General features: G+C 36.5%; 1 protein-coding gene across 20 annotated transcripts in view; it reads right to left on the bottom strand.

The window, feature by feature from the left end:
- The window catches only part of PHLDB2 (pleckstrin homology like domain family B member 2), a 199,810-nt gene that overhangs the window by 70,952 nt on the left and 105,300 nt on the right, over nt 1-23,558 (bottom strand). For 6 of the 20 annotated variants that reach the window (XM_039857031.1, XM_039857039.1, XM_039857035.1 and 3 more), the window contains one exon: nt 7,700-9,042. The exons of 3 other annotated variants lie outside the window; for them this stretch is intronic. In XM_039857031.1, the coding sequence (XP_039712965.1) occupies nt 7,700-9,042 (1,343 nt within the window). Of the gene's footprint in view, nt 1-7,699; nt 9,043-12,279; nt 12,372-23,558 lie in introns of those variants that run through there. 11 more of the 20 variants (XM_039857026.1, XM_039857028.1, XM_039857037.1 and 8 more) reach the window with 5 other exon arrangements.

Here is a 23,558-nt window from a genome sequence, read left to right as displayed (position 1 = left end):
GTTTTTTACATTTTCACTTAAGCTTAACTAAGTTCCAGATGATCTTTTTGTTTGTTTCCCCTGAAAGACCATAGTCTGTAAAACACAATCTATTAAAATATTTTTAGAATTTTATGTAATATTTTATTGTGTTCAATAAAAACCACTGTATGAGAGGTACCAAGACCTCAAACTAAAACTTCACATTTGAAAAATCTATCCTAAAAAATACAAGGAATTCTTTTTTATGCATAAAGAAGTTGGTAAAGTAAAAAAATTAGGAAAGTTTAAATGTAAAAAAAGGAACACAGACTATCACTTATCAACTGAAAGTATTGTGATGCAACTATTTATGAGACGTATATCACATGGGAAATACTATGTGTTAAAATTTTAAAAAGCATACCAGAGAATTTTATGTATAGAAATGCAAAATAAGGAATGACATGTCTTCTTTCTATATTCGAGATGTTAGAAAAGTAACTACATTTTTCTTTCTCCCAGAACAACTTTATGATATGATAGGAAAGACACAGTTTCAAAATTCCAGCTGGTTTTCTATAATCAAAATGAAAAATAATGTCTGTGAAACTTGCTCCTCTTAATTCTACTTAGCATTTTCTCAAAAATGTCTTTTCTTGAAATCTAATTTACAATCTCAGAGCTAGGTTATGGTTTTAGGAATTTTGAGTGAGAAACATCAGTTTTTCCAAACCAAAATTCTTCAACAGAATATGCTCCCTTGCAGTCAATTAGACATCACCAAAGCTAAATACTTGGCTGTTTTGAACTCTGAAAAACTGATCTCACTGACTTCTGCTTCTGAAGAGCTGGTGGAAGTACTTTTCTCTATTTCTCCCACTAAGTAACAACTAAGAACCCTAAACATTTTACAGTATATAAAACAAACATAAGAAGACTCTGAAATGTGGAGAAAAGGCAGCAGATCAACTAGGAACTAGGATCCAAGGAAAAACACAGACATGAGTCCCCTGAGATTTCCTTTGCCATGTATATCCCAGACTTGGAGCTGAAGTAGAGGCATCAACATGCAACAACCTGGCTCAATCTGCAGAGAATTACACACAGTGGAAAAAGCCAAACTAAAAAGGTTACATAGCATGTGATTATATTTATGTAATATTCTTGAAATGACAATATTATAGCAATGAAGAACAGATGAGCAGTTGCCAGGGGGTCAAGGAGGAGATGAGGGTAGGAGAAAAGTGGGCGTAGCTATAAAAGGGCAACAGGAGAAACTGAGTTCCAGAGGATCTTGACACCCTGTGGTGTTAGATCTGTTCCGTATCTTGACTGTAACAATATCAATATCCTGGTTGTGATATTGTATTACAGTCTGCAAGGTGCTACCACTGGAAGAAACTGGCTAGACAGATTCTGAATTATTTCTTATAATTGCATGTGAATCTATAATCACCTCAAAACAAAAAGATTAATAACTTAAAAAAAATGCCTTCTACTTGGTCTTAACCTATATATTGAGATGGCTGTATCAGAATTCTTCTGTTGAACAAGTGATGAATATATTTATATTACAACACTTGTTTTGGACTTTAAAAAATCTCAAATTTTAAAAATATTCTTCAAATATTCCCATAAACTTTTCTAAAACTGGGAAAGAAAAATTCTCATTGTAAGAATTAGCCAGCACAGTCGTAAACTTATTATTTGATGAGAAAGTTTTAAAAGGCAGATCATAAATAGCTTTTGATCTATTGATACTAATTTGACAAATAAGGATGGGGATCACTTTTTCTATGAAGCAGCAATCGTCCTCCCTCATCACCCCACTCCCATGTACCTGTTGGTATAGATATAACTACATTTGGAATATTCATCCAGCTTGTATGTTTTTCTATGATTTTTATTTATGAGCTTTATTTCTTATTTAATAACGAATCTTCATGTACTGATTTATCATTTTTAGAAAAGCATGAGACATTTTCCAACATGGTAGCATACAAGGCCGCCTTAGTCCAAATTACCTTTTATATTTTCAGCATTTAGCCCAAGGATGCTAAACTATGCTAAGAAAGATTCCCAGCACACATCTCTCAATTCTAAGAAGGGATTTTTAAATGTGTGGCACCATCAAGAGGCAATAGCTTGTACTGTCACTGTAACAAGAACCTGGCGCTTGCTTTCAAATACAGAAGTTGCTTTTAATAGTAACTAACTGTCATAGACTACTTTAACACAGAACTGCACTAAGACTTTGGCTCTGTGTTTCCCCAATGTGGAGTCACTAGATTATTGCTAAACATCATTTTTTCTTTTCCCATTCCCCTCCTAGCAATTGAAAAAGAAGAAAAAGATGTGATGTTTTTATTCTCAGTTAACTGGGGACAGTTGACAGTCCTAATTTGCTAATGATTAACTGCTGCAATATTTACTGAACATCTACATATATGCCAGCAATTTTCTATTTAAAAGATATGTAGATAGTCTTTATTCTCTAGTGACTCAAGGTGATCTGGCCATAGATAAGTCTTCTTCATATTACCCACTAGTTATAGATTTCCTCTGATTTTATTAGAAATGAAAGAAGTTGGCTTAGAGAATGGATAGCTTATTCAGGCAATAGCACCATCAATCTAATCCTGCGTAGTTCAATATATTATAATTAATTTCACTTTTTTTCATTGTTGTTAACATAAGAAAATTTTAAATTACGTGGTTCACATTCATGGCTTACATTGTATTTCTGAGCTAGACTTTATAAACCATCCAAACAAGGCATAAACATGAAAGAAGGCAGAGAATGACAAAGAATTGATTGACTGCTTTAAACATTAGAGCTAAGAAAAGCAAATGAGGTTTATGCTAAATCTGAAGATTAAATCAATTAATGTAACAATGACATTCTGACCCAGAATATAGGGAAAGATTCATAATTTCTTAATAACTCTTTTTAAAAATTTGAGCCACCAAGTTTATTTGGTTAGAAAACCAATCTCTCACCCCATTTGCAGTTTAACTGGCTCACTTCCCACTAGTGCAACCATTTTTTTAAAAAAATTAAAACCACAATCAGGATGTAGCAAGAAGAAGGGCCACATCAGGAAGGAGATGCTTTTCAAGTCAGATTAGAGGACAAAATAGTTTTCAGTACTTAAACTTGCCTTCATATTCGAAATACATTCTTCTTAGGAAAAAAAGAGGTTAATATTATGGCTAGACAATAATAGGTATTCTCTCAGTATTGTCCACTCTGCACCCAACCAAGAAATGCTGTCAAATGGCGGCGATGCTGTTTAACAAGGCACCGCAGATGACTGTCATCAGCCAGAAAGAAAATATTGTCCTGCTACAAAGCAATTTGTGGGAGTCCACTAGTTCTCCACAACAGCACACAGATGCTTTAAGCAATGGAATCAAATGACTACTCAGTTCGCTTTAAGTTTTTTTATTTCTCCCTTTTCTTTTTAAATAACTTTAACTGTCCTGGACCATATAAAAAACTAGATGGCCATCACTACTTCTGTAGTGATGTAGTGGAAGGGATGTAGGTATCAAATGAGATTAATAAAATAATATCCTGTCTACTTTATAATGACTTCTCTAGCCTCTGGAACTACCAGCCCACTAGATATTCCTCATCCATTACTCCTACTTGGAAAAGAGGTCAGAACTAGGCAGTTTAAACGACCAGTAATCAGCCCTCAAGGACGTCACGAGGTCTTTGAATTGAAGTGCACACACTTCATGCACACAGGATCCTCTCAAGACTTCACTTACACCCAGTAATTCTCAGCTTGGAGTATTTTTAAACAAAGCCTGAGATTTGATTTCTAAAATCATAAAAAAGAAATAAAAGGTTGGCATAATGACAAAAGCAAGATTTGGCAACTAAGAGCAAGAAAGACGAAAGAAAAATTATAAAAAACTAAACATCTCAAATAGCATAGTAGTTATTCAATGTAGACTCCAAGTGGATTATTATGCCTCATTAATAGGTCCTAGGAGATTCATAATTAGGGTTCAATCTTTAGCAATTACCTTGAGTTTTCAAATAAAGTTTGAACAAGTAGAAAAGAAACAGCTGAAACATTGCTATAATCACTGCTAAGCTAAAAAATACTACAAAAATTATGTTTCATGAACAAGCTTTATCCTGTGGTTTCCTAATTAATGAATTCAACAAATCTTTGGCATCTAGTCATTCTGTATTTGTGTAAAAGTTTTTTTTTGTTTTTTTTTTTTTGTAAATTATGCTTTGACAATATGGAGGTCCCAGTAAAATATCGAAGTGGACTGCATTGTTCACAAAGTACATCTCACGGACTGGAAGCCCAGACACAGCTTTTCTTGGCTCCTGGAATATAACCCAAGTGGCAGTAAAACTTTACCTTCACTCACTTGGTATTCTCTGAAGTTTTTGTTTTCCTACTCTGTGCTTTTTGTTTCTGATTCTTTGCCAAGTTTGTTTGGGGTTTTGGTTGGCACACAACCAAGTTATCTACATTGGTGGCAGCAATGGTTGTAATCTGGTTTTATGGTCTGACCACTTGGTGATCTGTCTGGAAGAACTGGAATCTAGTCTTGCTCAGGTGAAAGATGACTGGACATTTGTTTGTTGTTTTTCATTTGTTTGTTGTTTTCCTATTTGTGAGATCAAATCAGAACAATATTTTTGTGCCCAGTGGAAAAGCAAGTCTTTTGAGATGTGGAACAGTGAGATTTTTGTGTTCTAGTGTTTACTTTTGATCTGTAGCTAAGGCCGTGGAACTTATGCTCTAAGTTCTTTATCCGTCTGTGTCTCTGTACTTGAAAAAAAAATCACTGTGTGGGCAAAATATTTTTCTACCTCTGGAGCATAATAGTAAATTAAAATAAAGGAACTCTGCTTCTGATTAGTTTATAAAGACTAATAAGCATGTAAGTAAATCTAATATTTTCCAAATTCCAATAAAATAAATAAAATTCTAATCATTTTAATGTTACCCTCTTAGGAAAAGACCTTTCTCATTAAAACTGCTGAATTCAGAAGACTTTTCTCCCTTAGAAAACAAGTTTACATTATTAAAGTGAATGCTTACACAAGTCAGACTAATTTGATAACCTGATTTAAAAAACAGCTCTATGTCTTTGCCTTATTTTATCAGTGTACAGTATAATACAAGTATAATTTTAGTTTTTGAAGGGGTCGGATTTGTTTTATCATAAAGAGATTAGTTTATCTGAATTTCTTAAATGCCATATATTAGTTTACTGAAAAGATAAGCTAAGATTACTTCCATATGATGTTTAAGATTAAGACAAATATAAAATTTGGGCTCAACAAAATTATAATTGTAACAAACCTTTTTACATCAATACTAATTATGTTCTGTGATGTGTCAGCTTAAACATAATTTCCAATATCTTTAAGATAAGTACCTTTGTCTTAAAGTGTCTGGTTGTTCCAGAATGTGAAAGACTGTAAAGAACAAGTGTTGATGGAAATTTAAAAATTGTAGATTTGCAGAAATGGAACTTCATTTGACTTGATTTATAATACAAGCAAATGGTTAAGTCTATGAAGATGTAATCAAAATTTTGGCAAAGGTTGTACAACTTTGATGGGTTTATTTATTAAGAGATTTTTAAAAATATAATACATGACAAGTACCCTATTAACGTAAAGCTAAAATTCAGTTATCTCTATTGAAATTAAATTAATAACCAAAGATGCAGAAGAATAAGAATTAATTACCTGGAACTGACTGAACTGATATAGAAAATCTAATTCCTAAATGTGGATATGTGTTTTGGGAAATCACTGGTATTATCTTTAATGTTCTATTTGCAGTGGGGAGAACTCTTTAGCATTCATGTTGATCTGTCTCTAACTTTCAATTTCGTTAACTCTGACTTTGCAAACTAAATGAAACATCCTTTTAATGGTAGCTTGTTCTGCTTGGTCTCTCAGAATTTAGGATGAAATATATATATTTTTAAGACACTTGACTTTTTAATGGCAATAACATTACTTGCACAGGCTCAATAAGAATCTGTCCTCTTTTTTATTTTACTAGGATGTAATCAAACAATAAGACTATGCAACAGAGGCCAAACCTAGAGTGTCATATATTAAAATAAGCCTCATTTCATCAGAGATGACAAGCCTTTAGTAAGGAAAAAGAGTTATAACTTCATATTTGCTGCCTATACCCACAAAGCTCTCCAAAGAAGTTAAATGAGGACCTGACGGTGGCTTACAGGGCTCTGATTTTACAGGCAGTAATGTCAGTTCCTGGATCGCCAGGAACCTTAGCAGATTTGGGGACAGAGAAATTCACCAACACATATAAGTGTTAATGATGAAACCCAGTAGAGATGAGTTTTGAGTCTGATCTCCTATCTTTAGAACAAAAGAGTAAATAAGAGTATTTGAGGAGGATCACTGTTGTGATGGAAGCCATTGAAATGAATTTCTTAGATTCCTTAATAAGTGATCAGATAAAAGTTAATTCTCTGACTTCATAGTTGTTCAGCACAGCATAGTGCTAGATTTGCTATCCATATACAAGAAGACTTTTATATGCTAATTAAAACTTCTTCTGAACTTATGCCAATGAATCGAGCCCAAATACAATGTTTTTTGTAACCATGAAAAATCTCTGGAGATTATGGTAACGAAGGAAACTGTCATACTGGAGTGCCATCTAACAGACCCACCCAAGAAATATCTAAGACCCACCTAAGAAATATCTAATATCTCTCTAAGGGTACACAAATTTGTTTTCACTATTAATAATTAGGATATTTGGAAACTCTATAAGAATAGACATTAACTTATCAAAACCTGTGATACAAATGATTCTTTTTCTAAAATGTCAAACAAATTTTGTCATGTATTGATGCAAATGGTTTCTATCCATTATAATCCAAAGGTTACCATTGTATTGTTCCATAGGGCATTAACTAGTTTGGTATGTGATTCAGAAATCTTATTCCAGCAAATTTTCGTTTAGTAATTAAAATACTTTTGATACTCCTGTACTTATGTAAACCAGCTTTACCATCCCGTGGCTTTCCACATTAAGAAAATACATAATTCATCATTAATGAATCAAAATAATCTCTGACACCTTTTATCCTAAAAACAAAAACAAAACAGAACAAATAAAAATAAAATAAAACAAAAGAGATTAGAAAAATGCAGTAGTTTGGAGTTACTCTATGTACTAAGGGAATATGAAATAAGTGTGTGGGTGTAGAGTGCAGAAAAAATGTTGAGCACCATGTAGCCTACCTTTTAACTTTCCAGACAACTTGCTGTACAGAAAAATTTACTGTCTAATTCCCAATGCATCATGATTTCACTGATTATTTCTATCATACCACAAACATGCAAATTTGATTATAAGTAACAGAAATCAGTGTTTCCTCATAGCCTTAAAGAAAGGGTTTGTGAGACTTACAAGAAATTCAGTAAAATTCACAATTACTTTTGTTAGGTTTACCAAAAATTTGTATTTGTGAGAACTCTGCAGAGCAACTTAACATGACATTAGGCACATGTGGACCTTCAAAATGCCCACAGGTGACTAATAACAGTGATCTGGGAAGAGGAAGGATAGCAGGAAAAACTCTGTGAAGGGACAGCAGGGGCTGGTGCACCTGGAAATTCTACATGCCCACATAAATCCTTGGAGTTTGTCTCCAAGAAGCTGTTCAGTGAAACAGTGAGGTCAAGTCAGATGAAAAAGATTACCAATCGCTCCATCTCCTGCTCCCTGAGTCTCTCCTCCCTCTGCCGCCGGTGATAATCCATCAGGTCATCGCGTCCTGAAATGGAACTAATGCTGCTTTTCCGTTCCCGAAAGACAGGCTGGGGAGTTCCTGAGGCCTGTCTGAGGCTGTCCAAATCTGCATCATCCAACTCGATAGATCCACAAGAGAAGTTCCTCCTGGCCATAAACACTCTGTCTGGCTCTCCGGGAGGAAATGAATGACCTGAGCTGGTCCCCGAGAAGGAAGCCCTATCAAGGTCATCAGAGGTACAGGAAGAGGAGGAGGCCAGAAGCATCTTCCGAGCCATTCGAGGACTGCCAGGGACACTGAGGGTGGAACTTACATAAGAATTGCCCTCAGACGCAGATATTTTATAGGGTAAAGCCCCTGAGCTCAAAGAAGAAAAATTCAGGTAATTGTCATTGTCTATTATACTATGAGGTAGATCCTTTTCCCCAAATTTTGTTCTTTTGGAATTGCCCAGAGAGCTTCTTGGAGGCAAACTGAGAGGCGTCAGCTGGTTCTCTGTGGCCTTGTGCAACCTGGGGAGCGATCGGCTATAGGCTCCCATGTGACTTAGGCTGCTGCCTGAATACTTCCTAGTTCTTGAGCCGATGCTTTCAGATGTTGGCTCCTTATGTCTGCTCATCTTGGCCTTAAGTGTCAAGTTGTCCTGGATACTCATTTTCCTGGCTTGCTTAGGGCTAGAAGGCATGCTCGCAGCCCCAGATCTGCTGATGGGAGAGGAGCCGGTGTCACTTCCATTCCACATGGCCAGGAGTGAGCCAGACGCCTTTCGGCCTTCTAGCCCTCCAAGAAAGTAGACATTATCATGGGATTTATTCCTTGAGCTATATTTGGAATAGGGAGGCTTCTCTGAGAGTCTCAAGGACCTTTCACTATCCCGGCCAGTATAGTGATCAAAGTCCGCTCTTCCAGGTGGATATCCATATCCACTGAGGGAGGGTGACTGGCTACGTAAAGGAGTGGGAGGTTTCATGGAAATATTTTTGTCAGTTCCATCACAAGAGAACTGCTTGCTTCCCTGGATTTTGGCCAAGGAGGGGCTACTTCTGACACTGGTTCCCAAAGGAGGGCTTCTCTTTGTAGGTACAGGTTGTGAGAGGGTTAAATAGGAACCAGAATAGTCTCCATTGGCTTTAAATCTCAGGCTGGAAGAATACTTCTTTGGGCTCAGGCTCTCCATCATGTTTTCAGAATCGTTCTCAAGAGAATTCACAGCAAAACTTGCCCCTAAGCTACCGTTCTGTAAATCCAGCTGCTGTTGCATGTGGCTATGCTCTGCCATAACGTTGCTGGAATCTGTAAAGGGGTGGGGTGGAGAGAAAGTTTTACTTAACGAAGAACTTTTAAAAAGACCAAGCACTTGTCAGCTCACATCTGAATAAACAGCCTTGCAGCCTGATCTAATGCAATTAACAAATACAATCTCTGTTTTAGCAATAAACCCAGTAAAACTGTACTGCAAAATGAAGAACAAAGACCACTGATCTGGGATGTTTTTTGTTCAAAAGAAAAATAACTCAAGAGGACATCAATGATATTTGAAGGAACAAATCCCTAACCAAGTACAGGTGCAGGATTAGGCTGGTATATAAAAAAGACAATTTCCCTTTAGTGCTGTAGTCCTAGGCAGAGCACCTGCTTCCTGAGTACCTAGTAAACACCCAAAGGAATGAGGCAGTGGGCCTTTCTTTAGGTGTCTCTGCTAGAATCATTAACAGCTCAGAAGTAGAGTCCTAAGGAAACCAAGTTCACATTCTGGTAGAGAAAGAACATTTTATGATAGACTGATCAATAACATGAGGGTTAGAAGATGGTTCTTTCACAGGGGTCTATGACAGTTACTTTCTCAACAAAAAGGCTTAATACAGCTCTTGTACCCATCAGAAAAAAATGGCAGGTAACAGAAAAAATAGAGGAAAGAGTATGTCTAAACTCACCCATTCTTCAAGGCTTGGATTAGGATTCTATCATCCATGATTACAGTTTTTTAAAAAATGTATATACCTATAAGAATATTTTTGGACTCTAGTTTGAACAACATTAATTTGAGAAGCTAAAGCTTTAGTCTCCGAAAATGTCTTTTAATTACAAATTATCACTGCAAATGAGAAGGCTCACACATCTAATTGATAAAAACATTTTCTTTAGATAATCATCAAAGCAAAAACACAGACATTCTCAACGAAGTCATGTACTGCTAAGATGGTCCTCCAATTCCTCAGGCACCTCAGACACGAGTTGTTACATCTCTGGGCTCTGTATAAACTGTGTCACTTGGTTAGTAGTCAATTTCATTTGTTTCTGTAGTTAGGTTGCATGTCTAAGGAAGAGGGTTATGTCTAGTATTTCTATCTTATCTCCACCTTCTTCCGACTCCCATTGTCCTTCACACTCAATGAACACAAGTTTTCAATTTCAATCACAGCCTTCACCACTCCCTCTCAGCCACAGATTGAGGAACTGTCATCTTACCTGCTCAGCTGCATAGACTTCTAGGCAAATTCGGGCAGTCTAATAAGGAACTGCTTTTCATCTACAGAGTGGGGCCAAGAAACAGTCTGGCTGCTTAAATACTAGTAATGGGCTTAGTACTCATCGCCTCATAAAGCTGCAGATTTCCCCAACAAGTTCTGCTTTGGGTGAGATCCCTACCATTCAACCCAAAGCCCTGCTCTGATGAATAAGAGCACGATTATCTTTTGAAATGGACCTAAAAAAAAAACAAACCAAAAACCCAAACCTTGGGATTCTCCTTTAGAATTGCCTCCCAGCTGGGATCTGGCCCTGCCACTGACTCTTGCCAGGTCTTCTATTCCTAAGAAGCAGTACCATCTCTACCTCCAAGGCAAATGTCCCTCTCTGCAACTGTCTACTACTACCAGTTCTGGCCTTGAACACAACACCAGCCTAATTTGAGACATATCTCACCATGCCTCCTTGGAGGACTGAAACTAAGATGACCTCTAATCTTAGTCCTTTCTATTCCTGACTAACTTCGTCTCTAGTTGATTTGCTGTACTGAAATTCCAGCAAACCTTGGCCAATTCCATCAAGTTAAATACTTTTCAATTGAGGAAGATTTAGCAAGGACAGAGTTGGATACTGGGGACATTACAGAGTTACTTATTATAGGTGTTGGGAGGCACTCCCTCTATCGCTTTCTCCTCTGTCCTCTATCCCTTCTCTATCACCTCCTTCTTCATTTCATCCATAAACAAATTCAGTCAACACTATCCTTAAAATGTATTCTCAATCTGATCATTTCTTATCATGTCTACTGCTACCTCCCTATGATAAGCCAATATCTTCTCTTGCCTTTTCTATATGCCTCTTCTCCTATGGTAAGTACAATAACAATGGACTGGAATCATGCCAAAATGTTAGCAGTGGTTTAACTGGGTGGTGATATGAGTGATGATTTTTAATTTACCTTTCTCATAGTAATTTGCAGTTTCCACGTTTTATACAATGTATTTGGTTTACTTTAACAATTAGAAAAAAAAGTGTAAAATACTAGAATACAATCTATAGCTATACTTCTTTTTTAAGTTAATTAAATTCATTTTTCTTAAGCTCCTATCCAATTTTCAAGCCAGATATTAGTTCTTCCAAGACAGGTTATTTTAAAAATTTTCTCGATCAGATTAGCTTAACACGTAAACATTTAATGACTTCAATATTTTTTTGAACTTTTCTAAATGACTAAGGAAAAAATGTTAATTATGCGAATGTATCCATTCCATACTTTATGTATTTGAAAAACTACAAAATTGAGCATAACACATTCCCTAATATGAATAAAGTGAACACAGTGATTACAAGAAGTCTCCACATGTTTGCTGAACATAACTTTGACAATAATATTAGTATCCTCATTTTTGAAAAGTGTTACTAAGATATTTCATGATTTGAAGTGGTTCTGCTTATTATATAGAAAAAATTAAAATCTCAACAGGCAGTTTTAGGTACTTCATTCATTAAGTAGGTATTAAGTGCCTACCATATATCAGACATTGTTTAGCAGGCACTTGCGTTGTTCACTAATATTCCTGTCCTCCTCCTTTCTAAAACATAGCAGTGTTGCTCTTCCTCATCCCAGGGACATTAGGTGCAGCTATATACCTTGCTTTGATCGATAAAATGTGAGAGAAAGCGACATGTCAGTTCCGAGCTGAAACATCAAGGGCTGGAGTATGATTCACCGTTTCCACTTTCCTGATAAGATGACTATCACACATCCCACTTTGTGGAAGCTTCGTTAGCCTGCACTCCTCAACAGGGACACCATGGAACAGGGCCCTTGCCAACTCTAGATAGTGTTAAGCCACTGAGATTTGGGAATTGTTTGTTACTAGGAAGGTGTTAATCTTCATCAAGTGCCCACCATAAACCAGGCTTCAGCTAGACACTGGGAAGCATCTTGTCAAAGATACCATTTCCAGCCTTCACATAGCTTGTAGTCCAAAGGAGAAGGTGCAATATGAACAAATGCTGTAATAGTGTGACACATGCCTTAACAGAGGACTTACTTACAGTTTGGTAAAGGAACACAGAGTAGGGCTAATCCAGTGAGAGTGGTCGTCTGCGGAAGTTATGACAGAAAGAAATGTCAATAAAGTGAAGTCCTATTGAAGGAAAGGGAATCTGATGAGTATTATATACAATGGTAGCATAAAGCCACTTTCGCACCTAAAATTTTGTGCTTTTAAGGATATAAACAAAATCCCAAACCCATTTGAGGCCAGACTATTGGTACATCCAGGAAACAGTCTGTCTCTGACAGAACAAAAATTGTGTAGGAAAAAGTAAGTTCTTTTCTTAAAAATCTAGAGTGTAATTCTGCTGGGACAAACTGTATTTAATTATCATGTATTTCTCTCTCACAGTTAATCCTTTCCCATCTCCACCACCATGTAAGATATGCCCTACAGGGTCCAAGCCATATGCCTATCCTAAGAGTGGTTTAAATTGGACAGCATCCAACAACCATTTAGGATATTTTAGATAAGGACACAAGAGGAAATCCATAAGTAAGGTGTTAGAATAGACAAGAAAATAATTAAAGCCAAATACTGGAGAAGACTTAGGTTTAGAGATAATATATACAAAATAGGAAACAGACTAAGTTAGAACAGTATTCCTAAAATGTGCAGAGACAGTAATCCAGACAGCACAGCAGAGCAGATGTTATTAAACAGAAGTCAAAGAAAAGCATGGAGCTCAAACTCTGTTAAAATATTCACTCTAACGGCACAGAGTTGAAGGGCTTAACACCTCATGTCAAAACGGATACTTAAAAGTTTAATTTTTGACTCAGCAGTATAACATATTGATGTCATTTTAGATGATAAAATGTATTAATGTATTTCAACCTGTTTGCAGTTGCAAAGGCTACTTAATCACTCAAATGAAATATTATCAAACACTGTTCCCTCTTTATTAGGGCCAATAAAACTACAGCATCAAATTACTACAAGTTTCTTACTATCCTACAGGGTAGTAACACTTGGTCCCCCTGTTCCCCCCATACACACTTTTTTAAAAAATCAAAAAATGTAATTACTGAAGCAATTTAGTTGGCCAAACGAAATACAATATCAAAATATTCCCAAAAAATATTGGCTGAAAGAAAATCAGCTTTGCAGTCTCCAGGGAAGAGATGAGCAGGATATTTGCAAGTAATAAACCACATCTGAGAAACAGCCATGCGATATTTCTCCACCATACATATTTGTAGAAGAAAGTTACAGACGATTTGGATGAAAGGACATTCCAGAGAATGTTTAAAGGAGTATTCCCATTTGATCCTCCACTTTTTCAATTTAACCTATTGGTTCTGTTAAGGATGTATAAAGAGTCGTATACTTAAAGATTTATCTAGTATAAATACAAAGTTCACTCATTTTCCTGAAGCTCAGTTCACCTGTCATAGCTGAGTGTGTAAGTAGACTTGTCTCAACTTGATACCTCTTAATCCCACAAATCAGTTCTACTCAAAAGGTGGAAAATCAGCCACACAGATGGCCTTTCTGGCCCCAGGAGTGACAATAATGGCTATTGAAACCTCTCTTCCCCTACTTCTAGAGTATTCTTTTCATTGCAGATGAAATCACTAGGGGAGGTCTAGAAATGAGAAAAGCATAGGGGAATGTAGAATATTATGGACAAAAAAGAGGTTCTGCAGAAAGAAACCTCACAAGGTGATCTGATCATAAATTCCTAACTGGGCAGGTTACGGCGGGTAGTCCCTCCCTAGATATATAACTTCTTTAGTTAAAGGCTTATCTTTGTTTCTGTGCATCTAGGTTAACATACCTTTGAAATGCCTCTTTTCAGACCCCTCAGAAGAGAACCCACCCTCAAGACAGCACATAACCTTGTTAACTATCCAGTAATCCAATCCCGGCCTTCTTTCTACCACCTTCACGTACTCTTCCTTAGGTTCCCTACTGAATTCTAAATGCATAAAAGAAGCTGCAAACTGCCATTCTGGGAAGCTTTTTCTCAGTCTGTCGAGATCTTGCTTCCAGTGTATCCTCTGTTTGGCTCAAATAAATTTTTATAAAAATTCTCTATAGGTTTGGCTATTCTTACATCGACAACAGTAACCAGGAATTTACTTTGAATGAGGATGAGGGTGTGGGCAAGGAGAGTAGAGGCAGGAAGGTGGAGAATACAGTGGAAGAGACTGGGGTAGACTCCTCAGCAGCAAGCGGGGGATGTGATGTGATATGATGGAGCACTGTAGACACAATGCACCAGAGGCTACAGCTGAGTTTAGGAAAAGAAAGAAAAGGAGGAGCGAGGATGGTGGGAGGTGAGAGGGGCGCTGCAAGAGCTGTTGCCCAAGTGACAGTCAAGAGGGTGGCGGGGTGGGAGAAGATGTCCGCGTTAACATATGTAAGAGAGGAGGCGGTGAAGACGGCAAGGTTTCTAGCTGGTGTGTTTATTTTGGGTTTCCCATATATTTTATATAAACAAAAGAGAAGTCTCAGGGAAATTATAAAACCACTGCATTGTTACTGTGGAAGCATAACAGTCCCATGGGCTTTAATGCCTACATATACTGCATGCTTAGCCACACAGTGGGTCTGGAGGAGGCATCTGGTGCCCACCTGAGAGAAAAGATAACACCAGGAAGTCTAAAGAGGAAAGAAGTTGAAGTGTTGAAACGTTCGGGCTTAGTATCCAATCCCTAAATTTAATCCCTCCAGAGCTCTCATTATTTTATCACCTGAAATGTATATCACCTTGTTGACAATTAGAAAATTTCAGGAGCCAGAAAGCGATCTCAGAAAGATACCACAGAAAGTCCTGGTACTTTTTCCCTCGAGAGGAAAAAATATCGCTTAATAAACTAATCTCAAGGATTGTGTTTAAAAGTTTCTTGGTAAATTCTTTTCTCTTTGCCACAATTCTGGCACTTGTTTTAAAATATATAATTCTCCAGCTTCGTTTATACCAAATAACAACACAGTGGAGCTGCTCTCATTTAAACTGTAAGTCACCAACAGTTGAATTTACAGCACTGTGAGGGCTAAAGTCGTAGTGATCTTGGTTTCAAGGTAATAAAAACGCACCCAGGAAGTAAAGTTTTAAAAAACAAATGAATTAAAATGAGCGTTTGCTATGTTGCATTGTGTCATGTTGTTGGATGAGGGGGTCTTACAGTCCGAACAACATAAGTGCAGTTTTCCAGGTAATTTATGCCAAGAGAGTTTGGAGAGTCCTGAATCATACAACACACTACTTGTCACTTTACGTTACCATGCATGGACACTTCTGAGATCACCCAATATAGCGGAAATTAATCAAAGGGAGGCTGCAAGAGCAAATGACAGAAAAAAAGAAATCATTTTATATTGCTGGGAAAAGGCAAGAATGTAGGTTACAGAAGCATATTCAGGAAAAAATAATCTAAAAAATAATCGAGAATCTGTAGGTTAAATTTTCCACTTTAAAAAAATAAAGTTTGAATCTCTACCTGTGTCCTATAAAGGGCCCTTAGAGCTGAGATGCTGGCTCTGGGAACATATTTTGTCTCCGACAGTGATTGCTTCCTGTTGTTCAGAGCTCTCCCAGAACACTGGTGGTCCACAGGCTGGTCTCTTTCAGCACTGATGTTTATGATACAGCAATGTTATAAATAAAGCATGTACTGATGACATGTAATTGAATTCAGACACCAGCTTAGAACAGTCCCTCAGAAGCAGTGCCATTCTTTACATAAATGCTGGGGAGTATTTCAGAGGAGACTAACGGCAGCAGATGGGGCCTGAGGGAAAGCTTTTAGAGGACTAAAAGGGAAAAACTGAGAAATCTATTTCAGCCCCAACTCTAAGCTTAAACACGGAGAACAATGGACACAAAAACCTCTCTCTTTTTCCACTAATCCCAACATGAAAACATGACGAAGAGGGGGAGTAATTAAAAGCTTCAGGAACAACCACTTCCTTCTCTAGCAATATTCTCATTTCAGAAAAATTTCCCCCATCCTCCATTATCCAAACACCACCGCTAGTTAAACCCTCAGTCCTCACAGCTCTCCTTTTGCAAACACACTCTCTTTTTTCACAAATATCTCCTTTCACCACTAAATCCTCCTCAGCCTCCTTCATCTCTGCAAACAAACCTCACCTCTCCACACAGCCCCACAAACACCTCCTCCTGGCATTTATTCTCAGATTCTCTCTCTTGCAAATATCTCCTTCCACACACAGCTTCTGCAAGCATCCATATTCCATTGTTTCAGTGTCCATCTCCACCGAACTTCTTCATTTCCTACTCACTCATCCCAACTTCTTAAACTCTGTTTCTTTAACTCAAGATTTTAGATCCCAGTGCAAAGAAAAAAATAACTGTTAGTAGACATAGTAGCCTATTGTTCTTTTTGCGAATAAACATAATGGCAAATGGATTACACTCCTCTTCCCTTCACCATGTTCTCTGTCATTTAAAGATCTGTGCATTTGAACAAAATAATTATTATCCACTAGATATACATAGGTACGTTAATAATCTCCAAGGAGGATATTTTCATCCCTCAAAACGATCTCAAGCAGTTCCACAGGAATAAATGTATTTTAATGGCAGAATAAGGAAGCTGTTTTATTCTTGCTGACTGAGCCTACCACAACAGGTGCCTGTAAATCTTACTGTATGTAGACATGCACACACATGCTCACAGACAGACAAGACAGACACAGACACACACTGCCCACATGTCCACAGCAGTCTCAAATGCACAAAGGCTTTTTGTGACTGCCAGAAGAGGACAGCTCTTCAGTACCTAAGCAACTTGAGGCATCCTCGGAAAAAGCCAGATGTGTTGGAGTAATGCACAGCAGGGCTGGGGAGAAAAGTGAGGGCCATTGGAATGCTGATATGATGTCACAGGACACTGATTACTCAAGTTTCTTTCTTGGTTTTCTTTTGTTTTTACTTCTCGATTTTTACTTTGTTACATTTTGAAAACACCTAAAAGAAGAGGTAAGGAAAGCCATTAAGGAAAGAACAGAAGTATCAGATGATGCTGCAGGGAAGAAAGGAGACAGAAGAGATTGCTGAGTGATGGTGGCTAATTAGAACAATCAATGCAGATGAAAGAAGTGAAGACAAAAAGTAAAAAAGAAAAAGAAAAAGAAAAAGAAAGAAAGAAAATCAACTTGTTCCTATCACAATAAAAGAGTCTAAACCCTCACTACCATTCCCTTCTGTCATCTCTTGCTATACCGAAGTCTAAGCTTTGTTTAAAAATAGGGACTCCAGATGGCACTCAAAGGTACCTAAAAGTAATCACAATCAACAGCAAGAAACAAAGTTCAAATGAAGATTTTTATCATCAGTGATCAGAGGCTAGATTGTTTTATATTAGGGATTCTTAAGAATCTTAGTGGATTCTTAGTGAAGAGGATAAAACATCAATTATAGAGATTATTAAAAATTTCATGCTATTCCCTTGAATACAGTTGTCTGTATGAACTTTAAAGTATTCTTTAGACTATCTAAGGAATTTGGCAACATGTTTCCTGTGATAAACTCTCTTCAGCCAATGAAGAGAACAGGGGAGGAGGGAAGACAAAAAGTAAAAGTAACCTCAAAAAACATTTGGGTCATTCAAATTCCCTTCCCAATTGCAAAATTCCTGACTTTTACTTAAATAATCAAGATGTGACTTTAATCAACTGAACTCATATTTATGTTTATACCATTATTAAGGCAGCTTTAGCAATATTTAAAGAAGAGACAACATTTAAAGAAGAATTCAATAAGTATTTACATACATATTATAAATTAAGTTCAACACAATGATGTGATAACAAAGTGCCCAAATTAAAAGCATGCTGTCTCTGATTACAGAAAATTCAAGGGACAGAGGCATACATCTAACAACACCACAGAGATACTATCACCTAAATCTAAAATATGAGAAAGATTACAGGGAAACAACAACAACAACAAAAAACAAACAAACAAAATAACATCAATGTCTTCAACCTGCAAATGGCAAGGGGAAAAAACCGAGAAAGAGGGAATTATTCTAGATTGAGACTCGGAAGACATACCAACTAAATGCAATGTGTAAACCTTGTTTGGATCCTGTTTTGGACAATGCAACTACTAAAAAAAATTTAGAAGACCATCAGAGAATCTAGACACTGACTAGATAATAGATGATAATTTAGTTATTCTTTTAGGTGTGATAATGATATCATTATATACATATTTTTTAAATCAATCTGTTATATTGCAAATTATTTATAAATGAAATACTAAGGTTTACAATTTGCTTTATAGCAATCCATGTAATTTCACTGTATTATTCTTTTAACTTTTCTGTATGTTGAAAATCTTCTATAATAAAATGTTTAAAAAGTAAAAGATGTTACATTCTGAAAATTAAATTGAATGAAAATATGATATATACTGACTTAAAAATTATAGTGGCTCAAATCAAAACCACAAATGAACTACCATCTCACACCTGTTAGAATAGCTGTTATCAACAGGACAAGTAATAAAAAGTGTTGGAGAGAATATGGAGAAAAAGGAACACTCATATACTGCCAGTGGGACTGCAAATTGATACAGCCACTATGGAAAACATAATGGAGGTTCCTCAAAAAATTAAGAGTTGATCTGCCACATGATGCAGCAATCCTTCTACTGGGTATTTACTCCAAAGACTTGAAAACCCATAACCGAAAAAATATTTGCACACTGATGTTCGCAGCAGCATTATTCACAGTAGCCAGGACATGGAAGCAACTGAAGTGTCCTACGATAGATGATTGGCTAAAGAAGCTGTGGTACATATATACAATGGAATATTACTCAGCCATAAGAAGAGGTGAAATACTGCCACTTGCAACAATGTGGATGGACCTTGAGATAATCATGCTAAGTGAAATAAGCCAGACAGAAAAAGTTGAAAACCACATGATATCACTTATATGTGGGATATAAACCTCAAAGCAACAAATGAACAGGACAAACAGAGACTCATGGACATGAACAATAGACTAATGGTTACCAGAGGCTAGAGGAAAGGAAAGAGGGGGGAGGTAGGTGGGGTAAAAGTGGTCAAATATGTGGTGACAGAAAGAAATCTAACTATGGGCAGTGAACATACAATACAATATATATATGCTATATATATATGCATTGTATGACACACATATATATATATGTATATATATATATGGCGCTTATATACACACACACACACATATATATGCCTTACTGTTAAATTATGCACCTGAAACTTAGTAGATTTTGTTAACCAATGTCACCATAATAAAAATAAAAAATCTATAAGGCAAAAAAAAAAGACTTGTAAAAAAAATTATAGTGGCTCACTTTACAAAGAAGGATGGAATCATATCAGTGGCTCCCAGCTAATTTTTGAAAGTGTGAAATACTAACCCTCTACCATATTGAATTAAATTCCTAAAAACCGATATTGTTTTTAAGTACCTAGAAGAAATATGAAAGGAAATGCACTGTCCAGATTACAAATATCAGGCCATTATATTTAGGACACTTAGAAGATAATGCTAGGTGTGCTTACTAAATTTCAGCATTATGTGTGCCCAAATAAAAACCATCTCTTGAGAAAGTTAACATGTAAAAGTATTCACAAAAAAAGTCCAACCCACCATATCTCAAAGAATTTCAGCCTCAAAAAACATTTAAACACACACACACACCCCTCTTACATGTTTATGCTAAAAGAGAAACTCACACTTTGGTAGATTGCAGATTCTTAAATTATGTTACTGCTTCTCTGAAACTGGGAGAATTCTTCAGGTAGGAAATTTTAGACCCATATTTTCAGAGCTCTTTATAGAATCCTAAAACACTTCTAGTTCAAGATAAAGATTTCTAAAATATTCCCAAATTAATCAAATATTTCCAGGTATTTCTTATTCCTAACCATTGGTATAATTCATCCCTGGGGTTAGGTGGTTCTGACTGTAGACCTGGAAGAATCCTCCTAGTATGTAATCACCACAGTGAAGATGACGCCAGAGATGTGGAGAATCCTGAAACAATGACATTGGAGGTCTTGAATATCTGTGTTGCACCTATACTGAAGATTCATTTCCTGAGCAGAGTATTCCAGGAAAAAACATCCTTCAAGCTCAAAGCCAATTTCAAGCAGGAAAAAGACTGACCCTGGGATCACATGGGACGAAAGCTGTTCTCTCTTGACCCTGAAACCACCATTCTGGGCATGAATTGAAAACTGAGGGTCTATGGGGGCAAACTCTGATCTTTCCACCATTTTATCCCCATTCCACACTACTGATCAAAATGCAGTTTCTTGAGTCATCATTTATTAAAGTAGCATTCTCCAAACCCAAACACTCTACTTTCTCATTCTTTTACCAAATATTTTTTAAATTGGAAATTGTTAGGGCATAAGTAGACTTAGGAGAACTGGACCAAACACAATTTGACCACATCAGCCATGGTCATATTTTCCCCTTTAACACAAAAACTGAGGAGATGGATTTCCAAAATTCTATAAAGTAAATAAAACGAAACAAAAATGATAACATCTCTTCATTACTTAATGATTAATTATGTAGGGTGGGTGTTATAAGACACTTAATTTTTCGCTTTCTTGCTACCTACTTTTCAACCATTGATTTGCTTAGAAGGAAAAGAGAAAGAACATGACCTAGCAGAGATTAATAAACAACTGTTAAATTAAATTTAATCGATGTACTTTTTTATATCTGGCCAAAAGACCTAATAAAGGAAATGGTTACATTAGGATGTTATTTTTACTGTAATGGACAATCTGGTACAAAGAACATTGGATAGGCTGCCAGGAGCATGAGTCAAGAGACCCTTCCTTAGCCCTAGTTATGTCAAAACAACCAACAAGGTTAAAAGCTGGAGCAAGTCACTTCACCTGTCTTCATCTTGTTTTAACAGAGGTTTCTCCAGATTTAAAAATGTGAGTGTGAACAAGATGTTCCTTCTGCTCCAACTTTTTAGACTCCCATAGATACTGGTTAAATAACAAGGAGTGCCAGTTATACAATGCAGGAAATGGAAATGACCACAGAACAGAAACATGTTTTAGTGATAAGGTGGCAGCTACCTAATTGGGAAAAGATTTCACCGGCGCTGTTGCCCATGACATTCCAACGGCATGGTAAATTGTTTCAGCGTAACACAGTGATAAAAAGGCCCGGTCAGAGTTATGATAAAGTAATATAATATGGGTATTTGATTCAGCAGGATGTGTAAGAAATATTTTGTCTACATCCCCCATAGCTTGTAATTTCCTTAATAAATCTTACGCTGTTTGTGAAACCTATTTCTGCAATGATGTAAGCAGTGTGGCAGCCAGATATCATTTCCCAGTCCCCTCTATTCAAATATCTGCTGGCTGTGATTCACTATTCTGACTAGGTCTGAACTGATCAAAAGAATGCAGGAGCTGGCTTTCTTTCGCTTTTACCTGCTCTTGTTTTAGCAATATGGTGGTCAAGAAACAAATTTAGAAAAATTTTAAGTTTTAGCTTTTTCGCTATTCCAGATGCTAATTCCACAAGCATACTGACATCTGGAGAAGTCACATGGAATGTGCCAACAAGGATTCTAAGATGATCAATAGTAATTTCCACTGAACTCCAGATTTAGCAGCAAGTCTTAGAAAAGGCTGACCCTGCTTAAGGTAACAATTTTAAATATTGGCATGAACAAACTTTTTCTTCCCCTTAATTTGTAAATTAAGGAAAAGCAGTTCATCTGATAAATCAACCTACCACACTAAGCAAAACAAATATCTCTTGTAAAAACATCTCAAAAACTTCTCCATATAACTTAGCCTGCTACTTTCTAGCTTATTTATGTTTCTTTGTATAGCAAACTTCTCCAGTCCCTAGCTTTCCCAATGTACCTCAATAAAATGAATTTTATACTTGTGTTTCCTTTATTGAGCACTAGCTGTTGTAGATAACAATCTTGACTTTAAAGTAGATACAGCACCAAGCTGCTTTACAACATCTAAGAAACATCTCTAAATATCATGAAAACAACTGTGTGCAAATTAACTCCTAGAAGATTTTAATTTCTGGGTGATAGAGACAAGTTCTGCCTACTGAATATTTATTTCGAAGGGATCTGAAAACCTGAGCTATCCCTTTTGGTTTTATTTACTTTTTTTTTCTTATGCTAATTTTAATTTCTTTATAAAAGCTATGTATTACACAAATGAAGTATATGTGAATGGTGGTTAGGGAGATATTAACAGTGTGTATCAATTAGCCAAGTATAAGGTTAATAACTTTCTGATTTTTTTTTATTAAAAATTATTGGGGTGACTAACAAAATCAAATAAGTTTCAAGTGTATCATTCCACAGAAAGTTATATATATACTGCATTGTGTGTTCGCCACCCAGAGTTAGATTTCCTTGCATCATCACTCACATGTGGGATATAAAACTGAAATCAAGAAACAAACCTGATAAACAAAGACTCATGGACACAAACAGTGGATTAGTGGCTACTAGAGGGATAGGGGAGGGGGAGGTAGATAAGAGTAAAAGTGGTCAAATATTTGGTTTTATTCACTTTCGAAAGACAAGAGTCATCTTATTCAAATGCCAATAAATATTTTCAGCCAACAATTATTTTTAAAAACTCAGCTCAGATCTTCTCTACTTATCACTTGCAAAGAAAGTAACAAGAATAACTAGGTGATCATAAAAAGGCTGCTACACCTCTTTATTGCAGCACCTGCAGGGACCAAATCCCTTTAAAGAGTCACCACTTTCAAATCATTTCTAAATATACTGTGTACTTGGCTTTGAGGTGCACTCACTGGTTAGTTGTCAAAATGATAAGAACTTACCTTGGCACAGTTCAGAGCTCTGACCTCTTGAAAGAAAGGCATATTAAAAACTTCTCCTATATTGTCAGAACCTCCCATATTTGAGGATTATAACTACCTTTGCAAGATCACTTAGCACACAAAACTAGAATCCATAATCACAGGCCTAGTGTCTAATCGGAATAATGTAAATGTGAGAGGACATATGTTCGTAAGTGATCAGGCCACATGTGCACAACTTTTCTGATAATCAAAAACTCATTGAGATAACTTCTTTCTACAAACAAGGCCATGCACTGATACCATGCTTTTTAAACTCCCCTAGGAAATTAACAAAAACTTTATATTACTATCATTTTCTTCCCCATGAGGCAACCAGATGGAATGGTAGAGACCATAGGGTGTAAGAGATAGTGCAAAGGAACAGGAGTTAGGAGAACAGGCTTGAATGTTCTTTAC

Source organism: Pteropus medius, unplaced genomic scaffold, assembly GCF_902729225.1.
Source record: "Pteropus medius unplaced genomic scaffold, Ma_sr-lr_union100, whole genome shotgun sequence".
Taxonomy (NCBI): Eukaryota; Metazoa; Chordata; class Mammalia; order Chiroptera; family Pteropodidae; genus Pteropus; species Pteropus medius.
The sequence above is the reverse complement of the archived record's forward strand: the minus strand, read 5'-3'. Positions and strand labels throughout refer to the sequence as shown.